This window comes from Liolophura sinensis, chromosome 6, assembly GCF_032854445.1.
Source record: "Liolophura sinensis isolate JHLJ2023 chromosome 6, CUHK_Ljap_v2, whole genome shotgun sequence".
Lineage (NCBI taxonomy): Eukaryota > Metazoa > Mollusca > Polyplacophora > Chitonida > Chitonidae > Liolophura > Liolophura sinensis.
Genome location: NC_088300.1, coordinates 26,434,299 through 26,453,424, shown reverse-complemented (window position 1 = coordinate 26,453,424; position 19,126 = coordinate 26,434,299). Strand labels below are relative to the sequence as shown.

At 39.1% G+C, this 19,126-nt stretch overlaps 2 protein-coding genes across 2 annotated transcripts; one reads left to right on the top strand and one right to left on the bottom strand.

Moving 5' to 3' along the window:
- Window positions 1–1,359: 1,359 nt before the first annotated feature.
- Window positions 1,360–6,131, bottom strand: LOC135467058 (uncharacterized). Its single transcript, XM_064744819.1, has 4 exons — window positions 6,041–6,131; window positions 4,038–4,217; window positions 3,145–3,279; window positions 1,360–1,547 (listed from the first exon to the last, which is right to left on the bottom strand). The coding sequence occupies exons 1-4, from the start codon at window positions 6,129–6,131 to the stop codon at window positions 1,360–1,362; spliced, it is 594 nt and encodes a 197-aa protein (XP_064600889.1).
- A 3,279-nt stretch (window positions 6,132–9,410) lies between these two features.
- LOC135467057 (ADP-ribosylation factor 1-like) lies at window positions 9,411–11,683 on the top strand. Its single transcript, XM_064744818.1, is given in 5 exon segments — window positions 9,411–9,501; window positions 10,431–10,450; window positions 10,452–10,611; window positions 10,834–10,968; window positions 11,496–11,683. Coding segments are annotated over 5 exon segments (594 nt in total).
- The last annotated feature ends 7,443 nt before the right edge of the window (window positions 11,684–19,126 follow it).

Sequence of the window (19,126 nt, the reverse complement as noted above, 5' to 3'; positions counted from 1 at the left end):
ACAACAGCCCCACAACACCCCTACCCCACCCCGCAAGACTCACGGGTGCTGTCCTAGTGTATAATATATAATAAATGAATGATAAATGCCAATGGGGTAGGCCATTTATATTGTAAGCACTCCTAGAGCCGCACGGCTTCATTTATCGGCGCTCTCCATTATTTCCTTTACTGTTTACATGTATACAAACATAATAAAGTGATCTTGTAAACTCATTTCTAGTTTTACAGAAGGCGAGGGAATTTGTGCAGTGGGAAGGTGCGCGACAGCTGGCACATGAGGTGAGGGTTCAGTGGGAAGGTGCCCGACAGCTGACACACTAGCTGTGGGTTCAGAGGAAAGGTGCCCGACAGCTGGCACACGAGGTGCAGGTTCGGTGGAAAGGTGCCCGACAGCTAACACACGAGATGTGAGTTCGGTGGGAAGGTGCCCAACAGCTGGCACACGAGGTGCAGACTCAGTGGAAAGGTGCGCGACAGCTTTCACACGAGGTGCGAGTTCAGAGGGACAGTGCCCGTCAGCTGGCACACTAGGTGCGGGTTCAGTGGGAAGGTGCCCGACAGCGGCCACATGAGTTGCGGATTCGGTGAGAAGGCACCCGACAGCTGGCACAAGAGGTGCGGGTTCGGTGGAAGGTGCCCAACAACTGGCACACTGGGTGCGGGTTCGGTGAGAAGGCACCCGACAGCTAGCACACGAGGTGCAGGTTCGGTGGGAAGGTGCCCAACAACTGGCACACGAGGTGCGGGTTCGGTGGGAGAGGTTAGACACTGCTCTCTTTCCATTTGAACACCATGGCTGCAGAATACTACTTTGTTAAACAGCCGGAGCTGCCTTGATATCTCTCACCGTGAAAATTATTCAAGCTCTAGAAAAAATCATCAAGTACGAACAAATAAAACAGTGACCTTAAATTTGTTCCTTTGAAAGAGTATTTATGTACAGAAGAGCCGCAATAACATGATAGAGGGCGCTAATGCCAATACGGGCATGTATGCCCAAGGGTTTTCGCTGCAAATCAAGCCAGTTTGTATAGGGTTAAAATGCCATCAGTTAACGGGAATTTAAAATTACAAATTTTCTTTTTACAAGATAACATTATTAAAATATTAACAAAAAATAAATAAATTAAACACAATAACACGCAATAAAGACGAGATATTTTATTGAAAGAGACTAACAGCATTTGGTATGAGACATAGTGCAATTTTCATGATCATTATTTACAAAAACTTTATGGTTTGTGATTGAAAACTGTGTAAAGATAGTATTTATCTCAATACATTGCAATTTTAGCATAATATATTTAGCACTTATTCTGTGAGGTAGAAACCTCCATCAATGGAAATCCAACAGTAGTTAAATGTATTTCGATTTTTTCCATTTGCTGTTGTTCTTCTGGTGATTCTTGACGCATGCCGCCATTGTTGCCATGGCTTCCAGAAGTCCATCACCTCGAGCTGCGCAAGTTCCTCGGACGCTCCAATATCTATCCTTGATGGTGCCCAGATTTAGGAAATCAGCAACTTCGGATGTTGACATGGCGTCTGCAAAATGCACAACACAAATAAGATTGGTCAGGCAGAAAGCAGCAATAAAAATACATCGAATACAATTCGATGACATTGTAAACAAACTATAGGAAAATAGGCTAACACTATCAAAACACACACGCTGCAAAGAACTGATCCTCATTGTTCGCGGTGAAAACATGGTAGGCCTTTAGTATATCGATTCTTTACTTGCAGCAGGACGCATACCTCTGGAAATTCACCAGAATAACATCCATATCCATAAATGTGTTAAACTGTTCAGTTTTAACATTACTTCTCTTTTAAATAGGATGTTTCCTAATTGAAAACCGGTGTCAGTGCTATTGCCTAGGTGTCGTGCATGCTGCTTAAATGGAACATATGTGCAAGACACAAGGTTCTGTTCTGACCCCAAGGGCCGGTTTCTTGAAGCTCAATTAGAAGCCCTTAACTACCATGACAACGTATGTTGTAGAGATTTCAAGTGCACTTGGCTAAGGGCTACTTAACACTAAGTATGCTTCATGAAACCGACACCAGTTTCACAAAGATCTCATGAATGTACGATAATCGCACACAGAGAACAATGGTACGGTAATAGTGACGTATAAAATATCGTGCGACAAATGTACGATATTAAAATGTCGTACGTCGCTTTGTGAAACTGGTCCCTGATGTACGTTTCACTTAATCGAAGTGGCTATCGAGGGAGTTTCAATGGTTTTTTTTTTTATTTCTTGGGCACGACGAGCCTCGAGATTGAGCCGTAGCTTTGTACATGCATGACTGACTCTGTACACAGTCAGTCAGCATGCAGTGTGGTGCAGTCAAAGGTGACTGGGAGATTATCAGTTTCAAATGCGCCACTTCATGATCACACTTCGTGTGTTTAATTCCCTTCAGGAATGGTGAATATTTCCCGCCTAAACAATAGGGTTTATTACAAGTAGTTCAAAAACACGCCATTCTCTACTGTTAGGCCGCAGTGCTTATGAACTCCACCTTCGCTTTACGAGCGCAACTATACAGAAACAGTGATGTATCGAGCAGCTATACAGAAACAGTTACGTATTAAGCAACTATACAGAAACAGTGACGTAATGAGAAACTATACAGAAATAGTGACCTATTAAGCAACTATACAGAAACAGTAACGTATTGAGCAACTATACAGAAACAGTAACGAATCGAGAAGCTATACAGAAACAGTGACGTACTGAGCAACTATACAGAAACAGTGACATACTGAGCAAGTATACAGACACAGTGACGTACTGAGTAACTATACAGAAACAGTGACGTACTGAGCAACTATACAGAAACTGAGCAACTATACAGAAACAGTGACGTACTGAGCAACTATACAAAAACAGTGACGTACTGAGTAAGTATACAGAAACGGTGACGTACTGAGCAACTATACAGAAACAGTGACGTACTAAGCAACTATGCAGAAACAGGAACGAATTGAGCAGCTATACAGAAACAGACATACTACAGAAAACAGCCAAAACAACACTGAGTGGAACGATAATTTAAGGCGGGCTGTGTCCCACTTTGTCCACAGAACACGAAAATATGCTTAATCAGATCGTACAAGGACAGGCTGTACCTGTAATATCCTGTTTGTTGGCTATCACGATCAAAGGTATCCCTCTTAATTCTTCCTCACCACACATGCCCGTCAGCTCCTTTCTAGCAGAAGCCATTCGTTCCCGATCAGAGCTGTCCACCACAAACAGTATACCTGTGTGAAAAGAATTTGTCACGAACGTTATACTTTGTAATGTTAAGACTTGTAATCTGCTTAACTGGTTGATATACTCACGTGACCAGTGTATATGGAAGTTGACTGGCACGTCTGAATGTACATTTCGAAATTCACTCCAAGAGTCACTTTGATGTCGTGAAAAAGCCTGCATGCTATTGGTGTGTTATAATGTAATCCTGACACTTCGTAAACAGTCTACTTGCATTCCCTTTTCATTCACATTTAAATAATCGTATTTTCTAGAAATAACGAACTGAAATATCTCATAATTTTTTTCGAATTGTGCAAATGACGTGTTTCAGTGCTTCATGACATGCACCAATGGAATAACAGACTGTGATAGGCTATGTCCCATATATTAACGAAGGCGAAGCGAGATTAGCTGGGAAATATAGACGAAAGTAAGCGCTGGACCAAATATCCCTAACATTTCCGTGAGGAAGTGTTTTAAATCTGGTTTGTAAAAGACATCTGGTTTCAATCTTTTACGAGAGCAGTATATTCTACTTGTCAGTGCTTGTAAACTGGATACATTTAGTATGTACAGTGGTCCGGACTAAGAAGTATATCACGTGTCCTATCCTGTGTAAATAACTTATATATTCAGTCTGGAAAACGACTGTTAATTATATAATAGTCGAATGGCACTGGAATTTTGAACAAACAGTAGGAGAAATTTATGAACAGTATATGTTAAATATGTGTCTCAAATTCAGAAAACAAAACATATCTACCATGTGATCCTTTAAAGAACATATCCCATAACCTTCTCAGTTTCTCCTGGCCGCCGACGTCCCAGACGGTGAACGTGACGTTTTTACACACCGTTACTGTCTCCACGTTAAAACCCACTGTAGGTAACGTCTGGACGTCATCCTCATCGAGCTTGATTTTGTACAGAATTGTACTTTTACCTGTTCGTTAAAAGAGTAAAATGAGATTTTTTTCTTAAAAAGAAATGATGTCTTTAATTTTGTAAATAAGATGAAACCACATTTTCGGTGTTACCTCTCGCCAATGCATGCGTAAAATACACATGTTTACATGTATAAATGTCTATATAATATATAGAGATTATCATAACGTATGTCATCCGTGATGATGTCTCAGCTAGAGTTGTCTGAGGTCGGGCTGTCACGGCATCAGTCAAGCTCGAAGAGCGAAGCTGATGCGACTGGACGACCTCAGACAATGAGAGCTGATACAACATCGCCGAATACGCACTTTTAGAATAATCTTTTTATCATATACCTTAATTTTGGAGTAATAAGTGGTCAAAACGCACACGGGTTTTCATCAGCCAGTTGACCGTCTTGCTACAACTAGAGTCCCTGCACCAAGATGTACTTCATCTGTAAATGAGCACCATTCTTTCAGCTGCAATATTATTATGTTCTTTAAATTTCTATTTTATTACTTTCAGTTGCGAATTATTTAAATTAAATCAATATTGTGGACATTCAAGAGCTTAGACTATGCTGATGACTGGACTGAAAAGTTTGGCTCTACAACAGATGTAAAGTCTGTTTTTTATTGAAAATGTTATCCTCGTGCGGCTGTATAGCCACTGATCGTGTGTGGCTGAAGATTGATTATGGCGCATTGATAGAAATTAATGATGAAACTAATGACGACTATCGTGAGTGTGTGAGCGCTGAATATATTTGCTATTTTTGCTGTTTACACTCAGAAGATGGGAGGATGAAAGACGCCGGGTTCATGAAAACGGTAGGCCTAAATTTCGGCTTCATGTGACAAATTTATTCTACCCTGATTGAAACGAAATCAGATCACCGAGTGTATGGAATTGATCAACATATAAATAGTTATCTGTGCGACCTTATATTTAAGTTGCCTAGTGGACAAAGTTAAGGATTTTCACGAAGAAGGTCTATGACATTTTCATAGAGCTCTAATAAATGCCGCGATGTCACGGTGTTAATTATCCTTAATGTGTAGAACAAGATAATTTTAAGTTTGGGCAGTGTTGGAATTGAAAGCTACATAATTTGCCCTCGGGCTGTAGGAAACAGGCTTGTCGTTCTTTGTGTGCTGAAAAAAAGACCATTAAATGTGTTTTTCTGAATATACGAAACGAATATACGAAAAATTCAATATGGAAAAATAAAGGATGCCTCTGTATCAGTTCGGTAACTGCCATAGATACCCGTATATGATAAATATACATGTATATTACATATATGGGGTTGTCATTCAGCAGCCTGCGGATGGTCGTGGGTTTCCTCGACTCGGCTCCATTTTCCGCCCACCATGATGTTGACAGCTATTGTATAAGATAAATATTCCTGAGTACGGCGTAAAACACCGATCAGATAAATAACTAAACATACACACGCATGAACAAAGGCAAACTTATACTGCAGCGAAGCCACATAAAGGAATCGATGAAAGAAATTTCCCTTCTGTAGTTACCCTTCTTCAAATACACTATAGCGACTGTGTAACACCGAATACAGCCTGAAGGCGATAGAGGATATTTTGCTACTTTCCCTCAATCTACTGTGTCACCTGGCTTCGCCATTTCATTTTAAAAAGGATTAATTGTTTTAATGACTTTTTTGGCTGTGGTCAATTCCCAACATAAATTTCATGGACAAAACATGGACTCATCCACCCATAAAACTGACCGCCGTTGTAAAAATGATCAGTTTTTAGAATGATTTTAAACAAAATAATGTACATCAATGTTACTGGTGCACAGTGACAAATCCTTTACCTGCAGACTCTAGGCCAACCATCAGCAATTTAGATGGCACCATCTCGATCTGACCGAAGACATCTTGCAGTTTGGACAGAAGTTTTCCCATGTTGATATCAATAATTTACAAGTAATCACACGTCTACACGCAGCATCTACTTCTGTATAAAAGACACAGACATGCAATATTCGACTATTTAATTTCGACAATTGCCGATATACAGACCTACAGGCCTACAGACTCCGCGGGTATCACATTGAGAGATCACGTGACCAAATTGGCAGACGACAAAGTAATACTCATTAAAGTAGAACGCAGCGGGAAATGCGGGCAGGGGATAATTCGATCCCGAGCACATGGATATTCACTGTTTTTAGAAGGGATACTTGTATTTTATGAATGAAGTGTATCACTTCTAATCCTTATTTAAGTATTGTTTTTTTTTTGAATGACCAGGTCTGATTCGACCCAGAAAGACAATAGCTCTTTCAACACGATAGTTCTTTGTTACACCCATACTAACATCGATGCACTGGAGTATCTATATCCCTTAGATTATGTTTTGACACAGATTAAAAAGCAGATGAAAACTCTAAACATACTGAGCATGCAGCATCAAAGCCTAAAGTCATATAGGCTAGACATTCTACACATTGTAATCCTCCGGGATCCTATCATCTCGGAATGTTAAAGTCTTGGTTAACAATACTATATTCCCATTCATTTATTTATTAATATGGCTACGACGCTTTACTTGTACACTTTGCTGATATCCTGTAAACTGACTCAACAATTTACACGTTAAAGCTGAAAGGGTGCACATGTGGAATTTTATATTTTGATAAAATCAAGAACCAAACCAGACCATATAAACTTTTCTGGATGCTTTATCTATTCTAATTTTCAAGATAATTAAAAAAATATTTTCTTACTTGTCGTATTGATGATATTCAGCATTAAAATCACGTTTAGATAAATTAGTCTTTAATGACTTCCAAGCCCGTTTGACTTCGAAATTGGGATAAAAGAGGATTAAAAGGTAACTAGTGGTGCTAAGTAGTCGGTTAACGTTAATTGTCATTTCAGTACAGAATCAGTTTCACAGTAGGATAATTTGTGGTTGGTGAGTGACTTTGTGCCTTGAGAGACACAAGATGTGGTGGTTGTCCGCTCCACGATGTGAGAACTGAGACTAAGGTGTGGGGCTTTACCATAGGGGGTTTAACACATGCCTACCTGCATGTTAGACAGACTTACCCGACCTCACGGACGGTAATCTGACAATCAACAGGCAGTCTGGCGTGCAACCGTCACATGATTTTACTGATTAGCACCTAGCGCTTATTTGACCAATAAAGAATTCAATAAAAAGATTTTGTGCGCCAGTGGAGAAGGCTTCGCCCAGCAGGAGTTGGAAAAACGATCCACTATGATCAATATTACATCTTGATTACACTTTCTAAAATGAAGTGGATACCCTTTAATTACTGAACTTAATTAAAATTAGGTCTGTACATGATTATTTGCGAAAGCAAGCTTACAAAAATGTTGCTGAATATTGGATCACAATAAATTAAAAAATGCTTTATATATAGACAAGAAAGAAGCAAAGAATGAAACAATTAAAGAAGCTAGTTGAAAGAAAATCCGATATTACTGCTACATTAATATCTGAAGTTCTCTCTAGGCTTGGTAGTGTGCTCAAATATCTCTAATACACACACTGAACAGGTACCGCTACAATAAAGTTCTTATTCTTATAACTTAACACATTGTGATTATCGAAATGGTAGCGTTGAATAAATTTATGAATTATTAAGGTTTTTCAATGTATGGGACAAATATTTATTCTGCAACGTTTATGGATCCTACAAGATGAAAACTTAGATCCGACTAGAATTAATACAAACCCTTGGTGTCATGTATCACCCTTATGATAGAAAATGTGTGAGATAAGAAAAGAAGTGCTGTATTTTTTGGTTTTGCGCTAAACCGTGGGAAAATTGCTGATTTCACCTTACTGGACAGGTTGTCTTAGATGGTGTTTGTTTATATAAGATAAGGCGTAAATAGAAATAAACAAGTCTGCTTTTACATGGGTGGATTAGGCCTGGTGTTTGATCCCATAGGTAACTGTGATGATAGCGGTTGACGTCTTGCTGTGTGGCAAATCAAATAACACCTTCATTTGAGGGGCCGTACAAACAAAAACTCTACTAGTGATAAACAACACGATTATACACGTTGAACACCTGCTTTGTTATCTTTTGGGAGACAGAGCAATTTGACTTTCTTACTCTCTAGCTTCCTACAAAACAATAATATAAGAAAAAAATTCAAATAAAATGAATTAAAACACTTGCTGCATCGTTCTAAAGTACATTTTGAACAAAAAGTTGCACTACTTTGGATTTGTTGCAACTCTCTGCTGAATAGTTATAACTATGAAAACATGGTCGGCAAGGGAGGGTGCTTGAATATATGCATCCATAAAGACATGAAACCATTAGAAACCCACGTGATATGTGTGTTCATTTCTTTACTTGATGTATGGTTTTGGCTCACTTCCTAGTTAGGCTATATCTGACGTCAGACGTCAAAGAAACTCCACTGTATATATATATATATATATATATATACACACAGTGGTGTTTCTTTGACGTCTGACGTCAGATATAGCCTAACTAGGAAGTGAGCCAAAACCATACAGTAAACCCCAGTAAGTTAATGATGCATAATAGTTTATATGATGCATATATATATATATATATACAGTGGAGTTTCTTTGACGTCTGACGTCAGATATAGCACTTCCTAGTTAGGCTATATCTGACGTCAGACGTCAAAGAAACTCCACTGTGTGTATATATATATATATATATAGTAAGTAAGGAAGAAAAGGGCATAACTAAAGTGTCGTCTTGTCATCTCATCCCAAACCTATTCCTACAAACATTAACCACAAATGTTTAGCACAAAATCTGAAAATTAGCTGTAAATTGCAGTCTGATTGCGTTCACATTTGCTGGTAACGTAATCAGGTTTAAGGTACCAGGAAAGAGTCATTTAAACTGCAATGAGTTGGATATTATACCTTATGACCGCTGCATAGCCCCACCCCCCCCCCCCCCCCCCCCAACCTCCACCAACTTCTCATTGAAAATTTCGAGCGCGTGGGTGGTCAGTCTGTTGATTGTTTGAGCTTGAGCCAGTGTGGCGAAATCTTTAAAACAAATCTTCTGGTTAAGACCACATTCTATTTTCGCGAGATAATCCGATCACGTGATCAAGAATATAAAACTGACCAGCCACCATTAGGTTTCACTATATACGTGTTCTATCCTTTATGTGTAACATCTGTATTATAACAACAGCTGGACTTATGAAATGGGGAAGATTGTGTCCAAACTTCAGGAAAAGATCTTGGAGATTCACTTATCATCGGCTAGACTGCTTATGGTCGGATTGGACTCTGCTGGTGAGAAGTTTGCAAACATAATCATACGTATTTTTTGATCATTTTTACACGTTTCCCTCATACTGTATCTTATATTATCTTATCTGAATACGTTGTGAGACCGTTTCTGAGCATGGGTCGTTTGCTAGAGTGATAGTTTGTGAATGAAATTTTGATCAACCCCAAAACAGTTCATATATGTCAAATTAGTTTTGGATACAGGAAAACAGTCTTTTTAAATGAGAAAAAGTTTAGACAATTGGCGTAGGTATTGTAGAAAAGGGAACACCCTGGAACATTCAATCGTGTCCGCTGTGGTGGTTTTATATGATCACACAGGAAAATAAACTTTGATTTAAGTTTTAATCTCCGCAACTTTTCATACTTCGTAATGAAAATTGGCAGAGTATATTTTTTACTCTAAATTGCTTAAAAATAAAGGTTAATCTATTAGACACTAATTAAGCTGATTTTTTTTTGCAAATAACACAAGCTGTCAGTTTTTAGTTTTGGTTGGCTTTAAATAATATGATTAAATCTTTTAACAGTAGTTCCCTACAACAAAGGCCCCGATAGCACAGTTGGTAGAGCATCCTCTTCGGGAGGCGCTAGAGCCAGGGTCAATCCTGGGTCGGGTCACACCTAAGACCTTAAAAAAAGAGGGAGTTGTAAATTCCTCGCTTGGCGTTCAGCATGAAGGGGGTGGTGGCCCGTATCAGTATAATGGCACGGGAGGGGGCCGTTTAAGCGCCTTCGGCAGGAATAGATAAAAGAGCGGTGGAAATACGTCCTGCAACGAGGGAGGCACACTCTAAGGACTCTTTCGTATGATTGAAAAATTGTGTTAAGTACGACGTTAAACTCCAAGCACTCACGCATTCAATTCTTACGACAATCAGTACAATATGTTGGGACTGCAATTAAATACTCACTCTAATTTTATTTCGCAGGCAAGACAACGATATTATACAAAAATCAAGCTCGACCAGGATGACGTCCAGACGTTACCTACAGTGGGTTTTAACGTGGAGACAGTGACGGTGTGTAAAAACGTCACGTTTACCGTCTGGGACGTCGGCGGTCAGGAGAAACTCAGGCGGCTATGGAACATGTACTTCAAAGGATCACATGGTGTGTTGATAAGCTGTACAAACGGTTGTTCCATATGGATACTCCTCAAATAAATTTACCGTATAAAGTTATTTAATCAGTTTGTCTAAACAAAGATTAGTCCATGCCGGGTCTTTTATATTGGTATTGCGATTTTTCTACCAAAAAAAAAAAAAAAAAAAAATCACAAGTGCAGTTTAAATGTTAGTTTTTTCTCAAGAGGCCATTGTTGCTCATTTTCAGGGATACTCTTTGTTGTGGACAGCTCAGATAAAGAACGTCTGCCAGTCGCACGCGTGGAACTGATGCGCATGTGTAAAGCCGAAGAACTTAAAGGCATTCCACTGATTGTCATGGCGAATAAGCAAGACGTCGAAGGTAAATATAAAAAAGAAAGTAAAAAATATACTCGGTGTTTTAAGTTATAGTCAAGAATTTTTCACTTATACGGCCGTCTGGTGCATAGGTGAAAAAGTAAACCGTAGTGCCTTGAAAATACCAACACCCTTGTACTTGACAATCTCTATGACTGACACCAAGAGATGGATTGTAGCCTGGGACTAGCTCATCAGTCACAGGCCGACTGGTTTGGGGTAGTAAAGGTTGGGGTTGGGTTGGGTCGGGGTGGCAAGAGCCAATGTCATAGCTGACTGAGCGAGGGAACGAGGGAGGGATGGTATACATAAGAGATGACAGGAGGTTCATGGTAAAGCATCAACATGTAACTTGTAATCGAATTCCGGTTGTAGGTCTGCTGGACACTTGCCAAGTCTTTTGTTTAACTCTGGGATTTCTGCATTTTAGCTAACAGACAGACGACAACTAAGATTTTGGGTCACTGTTTTGTGACCTTGTTGCAGGGAATGAACGGAATTTACATTTTGTGTTTTTTTTTTTGTTTTTAGGTGCACTTTCAACATCTGAAATAGCTGATTGGTTGAATTTGGGGAAGATGAAGGACAGGTATTGGTGTGTCCAAGGCACATGCGCTACTCGCGGTGAAGGTCTGCTGGAAAAGCATGACGACCATGGCGACTTTGGTAAAAATTACAAGAAAAGCAGCCATAAGCTAAAAAGGTCAAATTACTTGTGAATGGAATGGGAGTGACAAAACGAAGAGTGCTTCATCCGCGAGTGCTAAAACATTCTCTTTCTTTTTTTAAAATATTTCTGTTCACTATATTGTTATTTACTTTGAATGTTATAGAAATAAAATGTATTAAGATATGTGTGAACATTTCCTTTTTCGCAATTATTGAATTGTAACAGCTGTGCGTCTATAGTTTTGGGATAGGGCGGTGGCCTAGTGGTTATGTAAGGTGATGGCCTTTCAGTGACTGGGTATGGGTTCAAGTCTGGCTTTAGGCAGTGATTTTTGTACATTCCAACATTCTCACTCTTCGAGGGGCCGTATTGGCAATAAGCCGTCGCCGACGCTCGTGTGATCGTTTGTGTTGTCTAACAATGGTATTAGACGACAGATTTTCCACCAATAAGGTGCGCATACCTTTTTACGTCATACTTTTTATTTCTTTCTCTATCCACCAATCAGGAGACCCGTCGTCACCGGAGAGAACTAAGGCTGCTAACTTAGTGTGTCCCAATACACGTTTTGGAAAAAATTCCTCCACGATATGGCTGTAATAATGCCGATATGACACAAAAACCATAATTAGTAATTGTTAATGGCACTTAAAATGAAAAGGAGGACAATTTCCCAGATGGGCACCCGAATCTAAAACCTACATAGGTTTAGAGCTAACCGTAGAGTATCAATGCCACACTGATTTCCTAATTACAAAGTATCATGTAAGACGTGTGCCATAGACTATACATTGAAAACAAATTTAGGTCAACTGACTCAAAACGTAAACGAAGTCAACTCAGAAAAGTCATTTGACCAGATCAGCCGAGTCATGAAAGACTGCTGTGAGTTATCCGACTAAGCAAGTCAACAAATTGCCAGAGTTATATCTTTTTCATGACTCAGCTAATCTGGTCATATGAATAGGTTTTCTCAGTTAAATTAGCTCAATTGTATCTTTTTTTTTATTAATTTATTTTTAGTAAGTTGACCCAAACTGGCCTCCCAGTGTATAAGGTTTAAACGCACCTGTAAACCCAGACGCAGTTTTCCCAATAATTTCTTCATATCATATTTCCAACAAATGTTAATGGTATATATATGTATATTTCAGGAATAAATGTTGCATTTAACTAGCATACATATATTAGTAGCAACGATACAAACGGACAAGCTATATCTATGCCATTAAATAGAAATCTGTGCATGCTAAACACCTGTATATGCCCGCATGGGATGTGGCTATGAGTTTAGATACAGTTGTCATATTCTTAATAAACAGCAAGAGTACATCTCGCAAACTATCATAATAACTTAATATTTTCACAGCAATATATTGATCTCGGTATTAGCACATCCCATAAAAGGCATGGACGTGAACGGAAAACGGCATTTATGAGAAGCAAGACAATTTTAACTATGTAAACATATTCTGTTGGACAAGTTTCAACAGCGAACAGCGGTTCTTGCATTTTTGGCCCAGAAGACATGTAACTATGAAATTCAATGGTATTTCCTAACCCCGTTCTTAGGTACATGGTATTACCGCGATCAGTCATGTGGCATTTCAGCAATGTTAAAGGAAACATGAAAATGTAATATAAAACAAAAAGTATAGTTGTAAGGAAAATTAAGAAAAGTATGCTTAATACAAAAGACAAAAATTTCACTGAGAAATATTTTAGAGTTCATAATAATCTTTCGACTTTATGGATATTTTGTGCCAAATCGAGCTCTGATTGGCTGATTGTATGCTTTCTAAAGTAAGTGAGGTCAAGGACGTTTGAGCCCTGATGTCTACGGACCATATTGAGAATACCATTAAGATAGCAAACAAAATGTTAGGCTTCACCAGGAGAACTTCTACGTCATTTAGTGGTGTCTTTGCAGTTAAGTCTCTGTCTTTGGGCCAAACTGGAGTTTACGGTTACATCGGATTGAAAGTGTCCGGCGTAAATTTGTTAAATCTTTTATACTTTAAATGTAATAAAGCTTATGACAAATCTGTGTTATGAATTCTAAGGACTTTAACATCCCAACTTAGAGCAGACGGAAATACCGTGATTGAATTTTTCTTAGCAAAATAGCCCAAAGCTTTCATATTAGAAGAGTTGTTTCATACCATGTGCCTGTATTAAGAACAAGACAGAACAATTTATTTTACCTATGGCGAGTCGCATTAATGTTCGCAAATGTAGTGTTTGCGTTTGAACACGAAAATATTTCAATGTTCTCCAACAGGAGTTTGATATCTATTTATGGAGGTTGATAAGCTTAAACATCAGGGCATAAAGCTGTTGCTATTCTAATGGATTGAAGTGCTGGACGGGATATCGCGGGCATGCCACTTATGCCTATATACTTTTAATAGTGTGTAACATTGTATAAGCAGAATCGGCATTTCGGGTATCTCGCGAGTTCACGCAGAGGCAAGACAAGATGGAGATTATCGCAAATTAACGTAGGTTAAAGGCGCGATTTCAAGGTAGTTCCTAGAAAAAATATAATGAATATAGTCTTGGTCCATTTGCATGCTATACGTACACAGTATATATTTGTTGCGTACCTGTTAAGTATACTTCTGTTATCGTTCCTGTTACTGGGTCCATATGGATCCGGTAGATTTGGTGTGAATAAACAAAACAAAACAAAACTCAAGCTTTAACGCAAAACTGAGAACTGGTGAGGTCTGGTCACAAACACCAACTGTTAGCACCCCAGTTGGCTTGTCTACCATGGCCGAACAAGACAGGCCAAGGAATATATCAAACAACGGTAAGTCAAGTTTGACTGGCAAGTCTTTGCGCCGTAGACAGAGGTCAGAGGTGAATCGTGTAAAGCGAGTAGCAAAGCTGTAGTCTGGAGCAAACAAACTATATCAATGTGAGTTTACAATGTCCAGACTGCTTTATCACAACCAGCAAAATATGAGTGTTGCTTTCTTTCAAAAAACTCAAAATTACCTGCAGGATTGGAGTCATATTTCTTTCCTTTACAAATAAACATTACTTCAATCAGTTTACAAGAACAAAGAAGCAAAATTATTCTTATCTTTCATGTTTTGCTACGATATATATAATTTCGAATATGGATATAGGTAAAATAAATTCAGACCTTCCTAAGAAAATTCTCTTCATATTCTATTATCATTGTATCATATGATTCGATATATTACACTCAGGATTCCATTGATAACAACTGTTGTTTCAAACCACTCATAATCACAACAGTTGGGCAGATGGCACAGCGTAATTAACATTACTCTGGTAAATGATTGTGATAATGTCAGTTATCGCATCGAATGAATAGAAACACATTCACCACGCGGCATTCATCAAACAGACGAAATTTGAAATGCTTAAATACTTTGTTACCATTTCAGGTTTAGTTTGAAATAAAATATTAAATCCAAATTCTTTCAGTACACGGGTACCTACTTTTATTGTTGAAATGCTGAGTCATCCTATATCCCTGTATTTAGTTCGGGTCTCGTGTGTGTAGCTTTTTTTCATTCATTACTGCCTTTTCTATGACGTTTTGTGGTCAAACCCGTATAACACGTCACTCATTCATGGCAAGAGAACAATGGTGAATTTAACTTGGAGGAAAGTCGCCAATGATGCTCAGTAATAATAACAATTGCGCTTAAGACAATTTTAAAATACCAGTATACCTGTTCCATATTTCCCATATATTCCAAGATAAGTATGAAAACACATAAGCTTTAAAACTAAGGTTGTAATCGATAGATATTTTAATTAGTTGAGCATATATTGATTACTGTATTGATTTCCTATTTCAGACCACGGTAAATAAGAGAATAAGAATATTTTAAGTGACAAATACCATATACAGAATTTGTTTTGAGGGTTTTATCCGTGCCGTTGGAATAAAGTTGACCAGTTTGTTTAAATAGACTGTTTCTCACGAAATGGCTGGTCGAAGACACGGTAGGTTAATCGTCGGGACGCTTTACAGTTAGACTTTAACACCGCCAGGTAAGAGTAATTATCACTTGTTAATATGCTCACACAGTCTGACTAATCGGTCAGTTTACCTGTAATTTGTGGGTTCATACCGCCGCTAACCTATTCACACCTGTGCAGTTAGAATAGCGAGAGCGGTAGAGATCAAAGACAAAGGGATCGTTCTCATTCCAATTCGGGTTTATCTTACGTCTGCGTTATTGTAAACATTCAGATCACATCGACTAGCGCATCGATCATTATAGACAGGCTTCACGAGGTAACAGACCACAGGTAATTATCGATAACAACCAAACACATATCCATAATCGCACCGACAAAGTGGGACGTTGAGTTCAAAACACCTTGGTTTTTCTTTAAAAGGGCGATTGTATACAAAACGTAGGTACATTTCCATCCGGCTGCCAACACCCCGATCACGTTAGATTCAATTCAATGATCAGTATCTTCAGGCCACTTGTTAAAGCTTTAGTATTTACTTATCATTACAATCAACAATGGAGAATATGTTCATGGTAAGCCAAGACCAGATTGACCAACTTTTACAGTCAGCAAATGAACAATGCCACTTGTCATTCAGCGGAAAAAATGGCCAGCCAATACCCGAATCTATGGCGCGCAGGAACGCAAGGGAGCGAACTCGCGTTCATCAAATAAATGCCACCTTCGACGTGTTGAGGAAGCGACTTCCACACAGCTGGCGAAAAGGACGACTTAGTAAATGTGGGATCCTGAGAAAATCAACAGAATACATCCAGTTTTTGTTGAATGAGCTTTCTCGACCCATCGACGGACAGGTGATAACGTGCGAGCGAAAAAATGGACATCAGATGGACTATCCGGTAAACACAAACGTCTACAAAGACAAGAGGTCATGTTCCAATATTTACCAGCTCAACACAAAATGGCACGATCCATGTGAATACACCCCTATGTCGGTGAATGGAAGCGGCCCAGAGTGCATGCCACTTATAAACGAGGATCCTCTTTTTAACAATTTCATGTCAGACTCATCGTTGGCTGATGCGGGTTTAAATTCTGAAAGGGTGAACTTTTCCTCTTGTATGTACGCCAAGCAAAATTTCCAGTTAACACTGGGCGAGGATGACCGATAAGTGCCGAACAATTGCTACTCCGACGTATCTTTCCCAGATCTTTAACTGTCCAGGATGAAAATATTTTTGCTTGTCTGTGATACATGTTAAAGTTTGGTGTACTTCTGTACCGTTCAATTTATGTGTGATTCATGTACGGTTAATATATAAGCTAGGTTATTTATCGTACACCTTAAATAGTCCTAACAAATGACACCAGTGCAATACAGTTTGTTTTTATTTTACTTTCAGTGTTTGTTGTTTTGTCTCATGATAAAGCAAAGCCTATCAGCATTTTATATATACACTTTCTAGGGACTGTTTGGGATTCATTTATTAACCTGGTGTTTTGCGCCGTACTCAAGAATATTTCACTTTTGAAATATTATGGCCAGGGGAAACCGGGTAGAGCCCAAGGGAACCCACGTCTATCTGCAGGCTGCTGGCAGATCTTCCTCCATTCGACAGGAGAGGAAGTCAGCATGACAGAAAGAGAGTTGTGTACGACTGACCGATTTAGTGGTTGTCCCTTGAGAACAATCAGGCATCTACAAATACAAATACAATCTGCAATACTTACAATAATAATTACTTACAATATTTCAGGGGTCCTTTCATTTGAAGTATGCAGCAACTCCTATGTTGCCCACAATTCTAAAGCAAACAAAAACTTCCCATAGCTTTTTGGTTGCCTCACGTCCCCTCGGCAAAACATACCTCGATTATTTTTCTGATCTGGTGTGAACAACAAGCCGACCACTGGTTTCATTATGTCTGTGGAGCAACGTGATGCGGATGGTCGTGGGATTCCCCGGGATTCTGCCCATTTTCCTTCCACCATAATGCTGATCGCCATCGCATAAGTGAAATATTCTAGAGTAAGGCGTAAAACCGCCATCCAAAAATAAATAGTAACGTCCCGACACAACGAACGAAATCAAACGGTTGTTAGCAATATTTCATGCATGCCTATATGTCGGACTATATGTCAGACTGTATGTCGGTCTGAATGTTGGAGGTCTATATGTCCAGGCGAGAACATGGGCGTATAAGGAATTATGAGTGAGAAGACAGCAACAACGACATGCCGCAGATGACCATGAAATACAGTCGTCACCATTGATTGAGTGGGAAACATAAAAAATGTCGGTCCAAGCGGCGTACCTTTTTATTGTTTTCTGCAATATGTCATTATTCCTGTATAGTTGTTCACAAGCACCGCAGCGCAACACTAGAGCATGATGTGATTTTACACAGCTTTGAGCCGTATTATTCACCTGGGAAGCGTTGTGGGATCACGCTTTTTGGCGGAAAATGTTGTGCGATTTCGCATATTGGTGTGAACTTTTGCGTGATTTCATCTATTGGCGGGAAACGTGTAACCACGCCTATTGGCAGGAAATACTGCGTTATCACACCTGATCATGCATTGTTTGCTATCAGAACAACAATGTTGTGTTTACCACCAGTAAACACTGGGGACCTGGGAATAACCCACCTTTTAAAATGTTACTTGTTGCTACCCCTCGCTTGGTGGTCGGCACTGAGAGGTTAGAGCAAAGAAACAAACCTGTTGTTCCGATGTCAGTGAATGTGTGATTGAGTGGGTGTCATGTCTGTTGTCGTTGGCATGGTACTTCAGCGGCGGCAGGACTTTTGCGGCATATGTCTAAAAATTGTGAAGTACATACGCATACATACATACGCACATACATGCATACGTACGTAGCACTGGTATATATATTGTACAGACATGTTCAGCAGTGAACTATGCTGCTCGTGCTATAATATCTCTCTATATTTTTAAGCTGCATAACTTGATTAAAGGATTAATGTCCAGATTGGTTATTTATTCAGAATTAGCTATCCCTGTGTATATTGTTAAATTGAGTGTAAAAAATTATTGGAAAAAAGTACAGTTATCTGAGTAATATGACCGTAAAATCAATAGATAATGAGGCTGGGTTTATGCTTTTTTTCCACCAACACTCGGTAGTCTCCGCCAAATGAAGTCATACAAGTTCAACCTTGAAGAGATGTCAGGGCTTCACCATTCAGTTTAGAGTTAAAAAAGCCACACAAGTGACAACAAGTATAAGGAATTTCTCCACGAAATGGTTTGCTGTTCTACATACCGTTGTAAAAACAGGTCGTCGAAGAACCCTGAAGTTAGTTTTTTCAAATTTCCAAACAATTTAGCCCTCAGGAAAGCCTGGATTCACAACACAAGACGGAAGGGTTTTATTCTATCTTAATCCAAATCCTAGCGTGCAGCTAAATTTTAACAGCAGGGAGGAAAAATAGGCTTAAAATATATGTATATAAACTCTGGTGATAGGGTTTAGTGGGTGTAACACAAAGTGGGAGTTCAT

Excerpts from the sequence above, each read along its gene's own strand:
- LOC135467058 (XM_064744819.1), bottom strand. The coding sequence starts at position 6,131 with ATGGGAAAACTTCTGTCCAAACTGCAAGATGTCTTCGGTCAGATCGAG. Across the intron at positions 4,218-6,040 it reads GGTTGGCCTAGAGTCTGCAG|GTAAAAGTACAATTCTGTAC; the intron begins GTAAAGGATTTG and ends TTTAACGAACAG. Across the intron at positions 3,280-4,037 it reads GTTCTTTAAAGGATCACATG|GTATACTGTTTGTGGTGGAC; the intron begins GTAGATATGTTT and ends CTTTTCACACAG.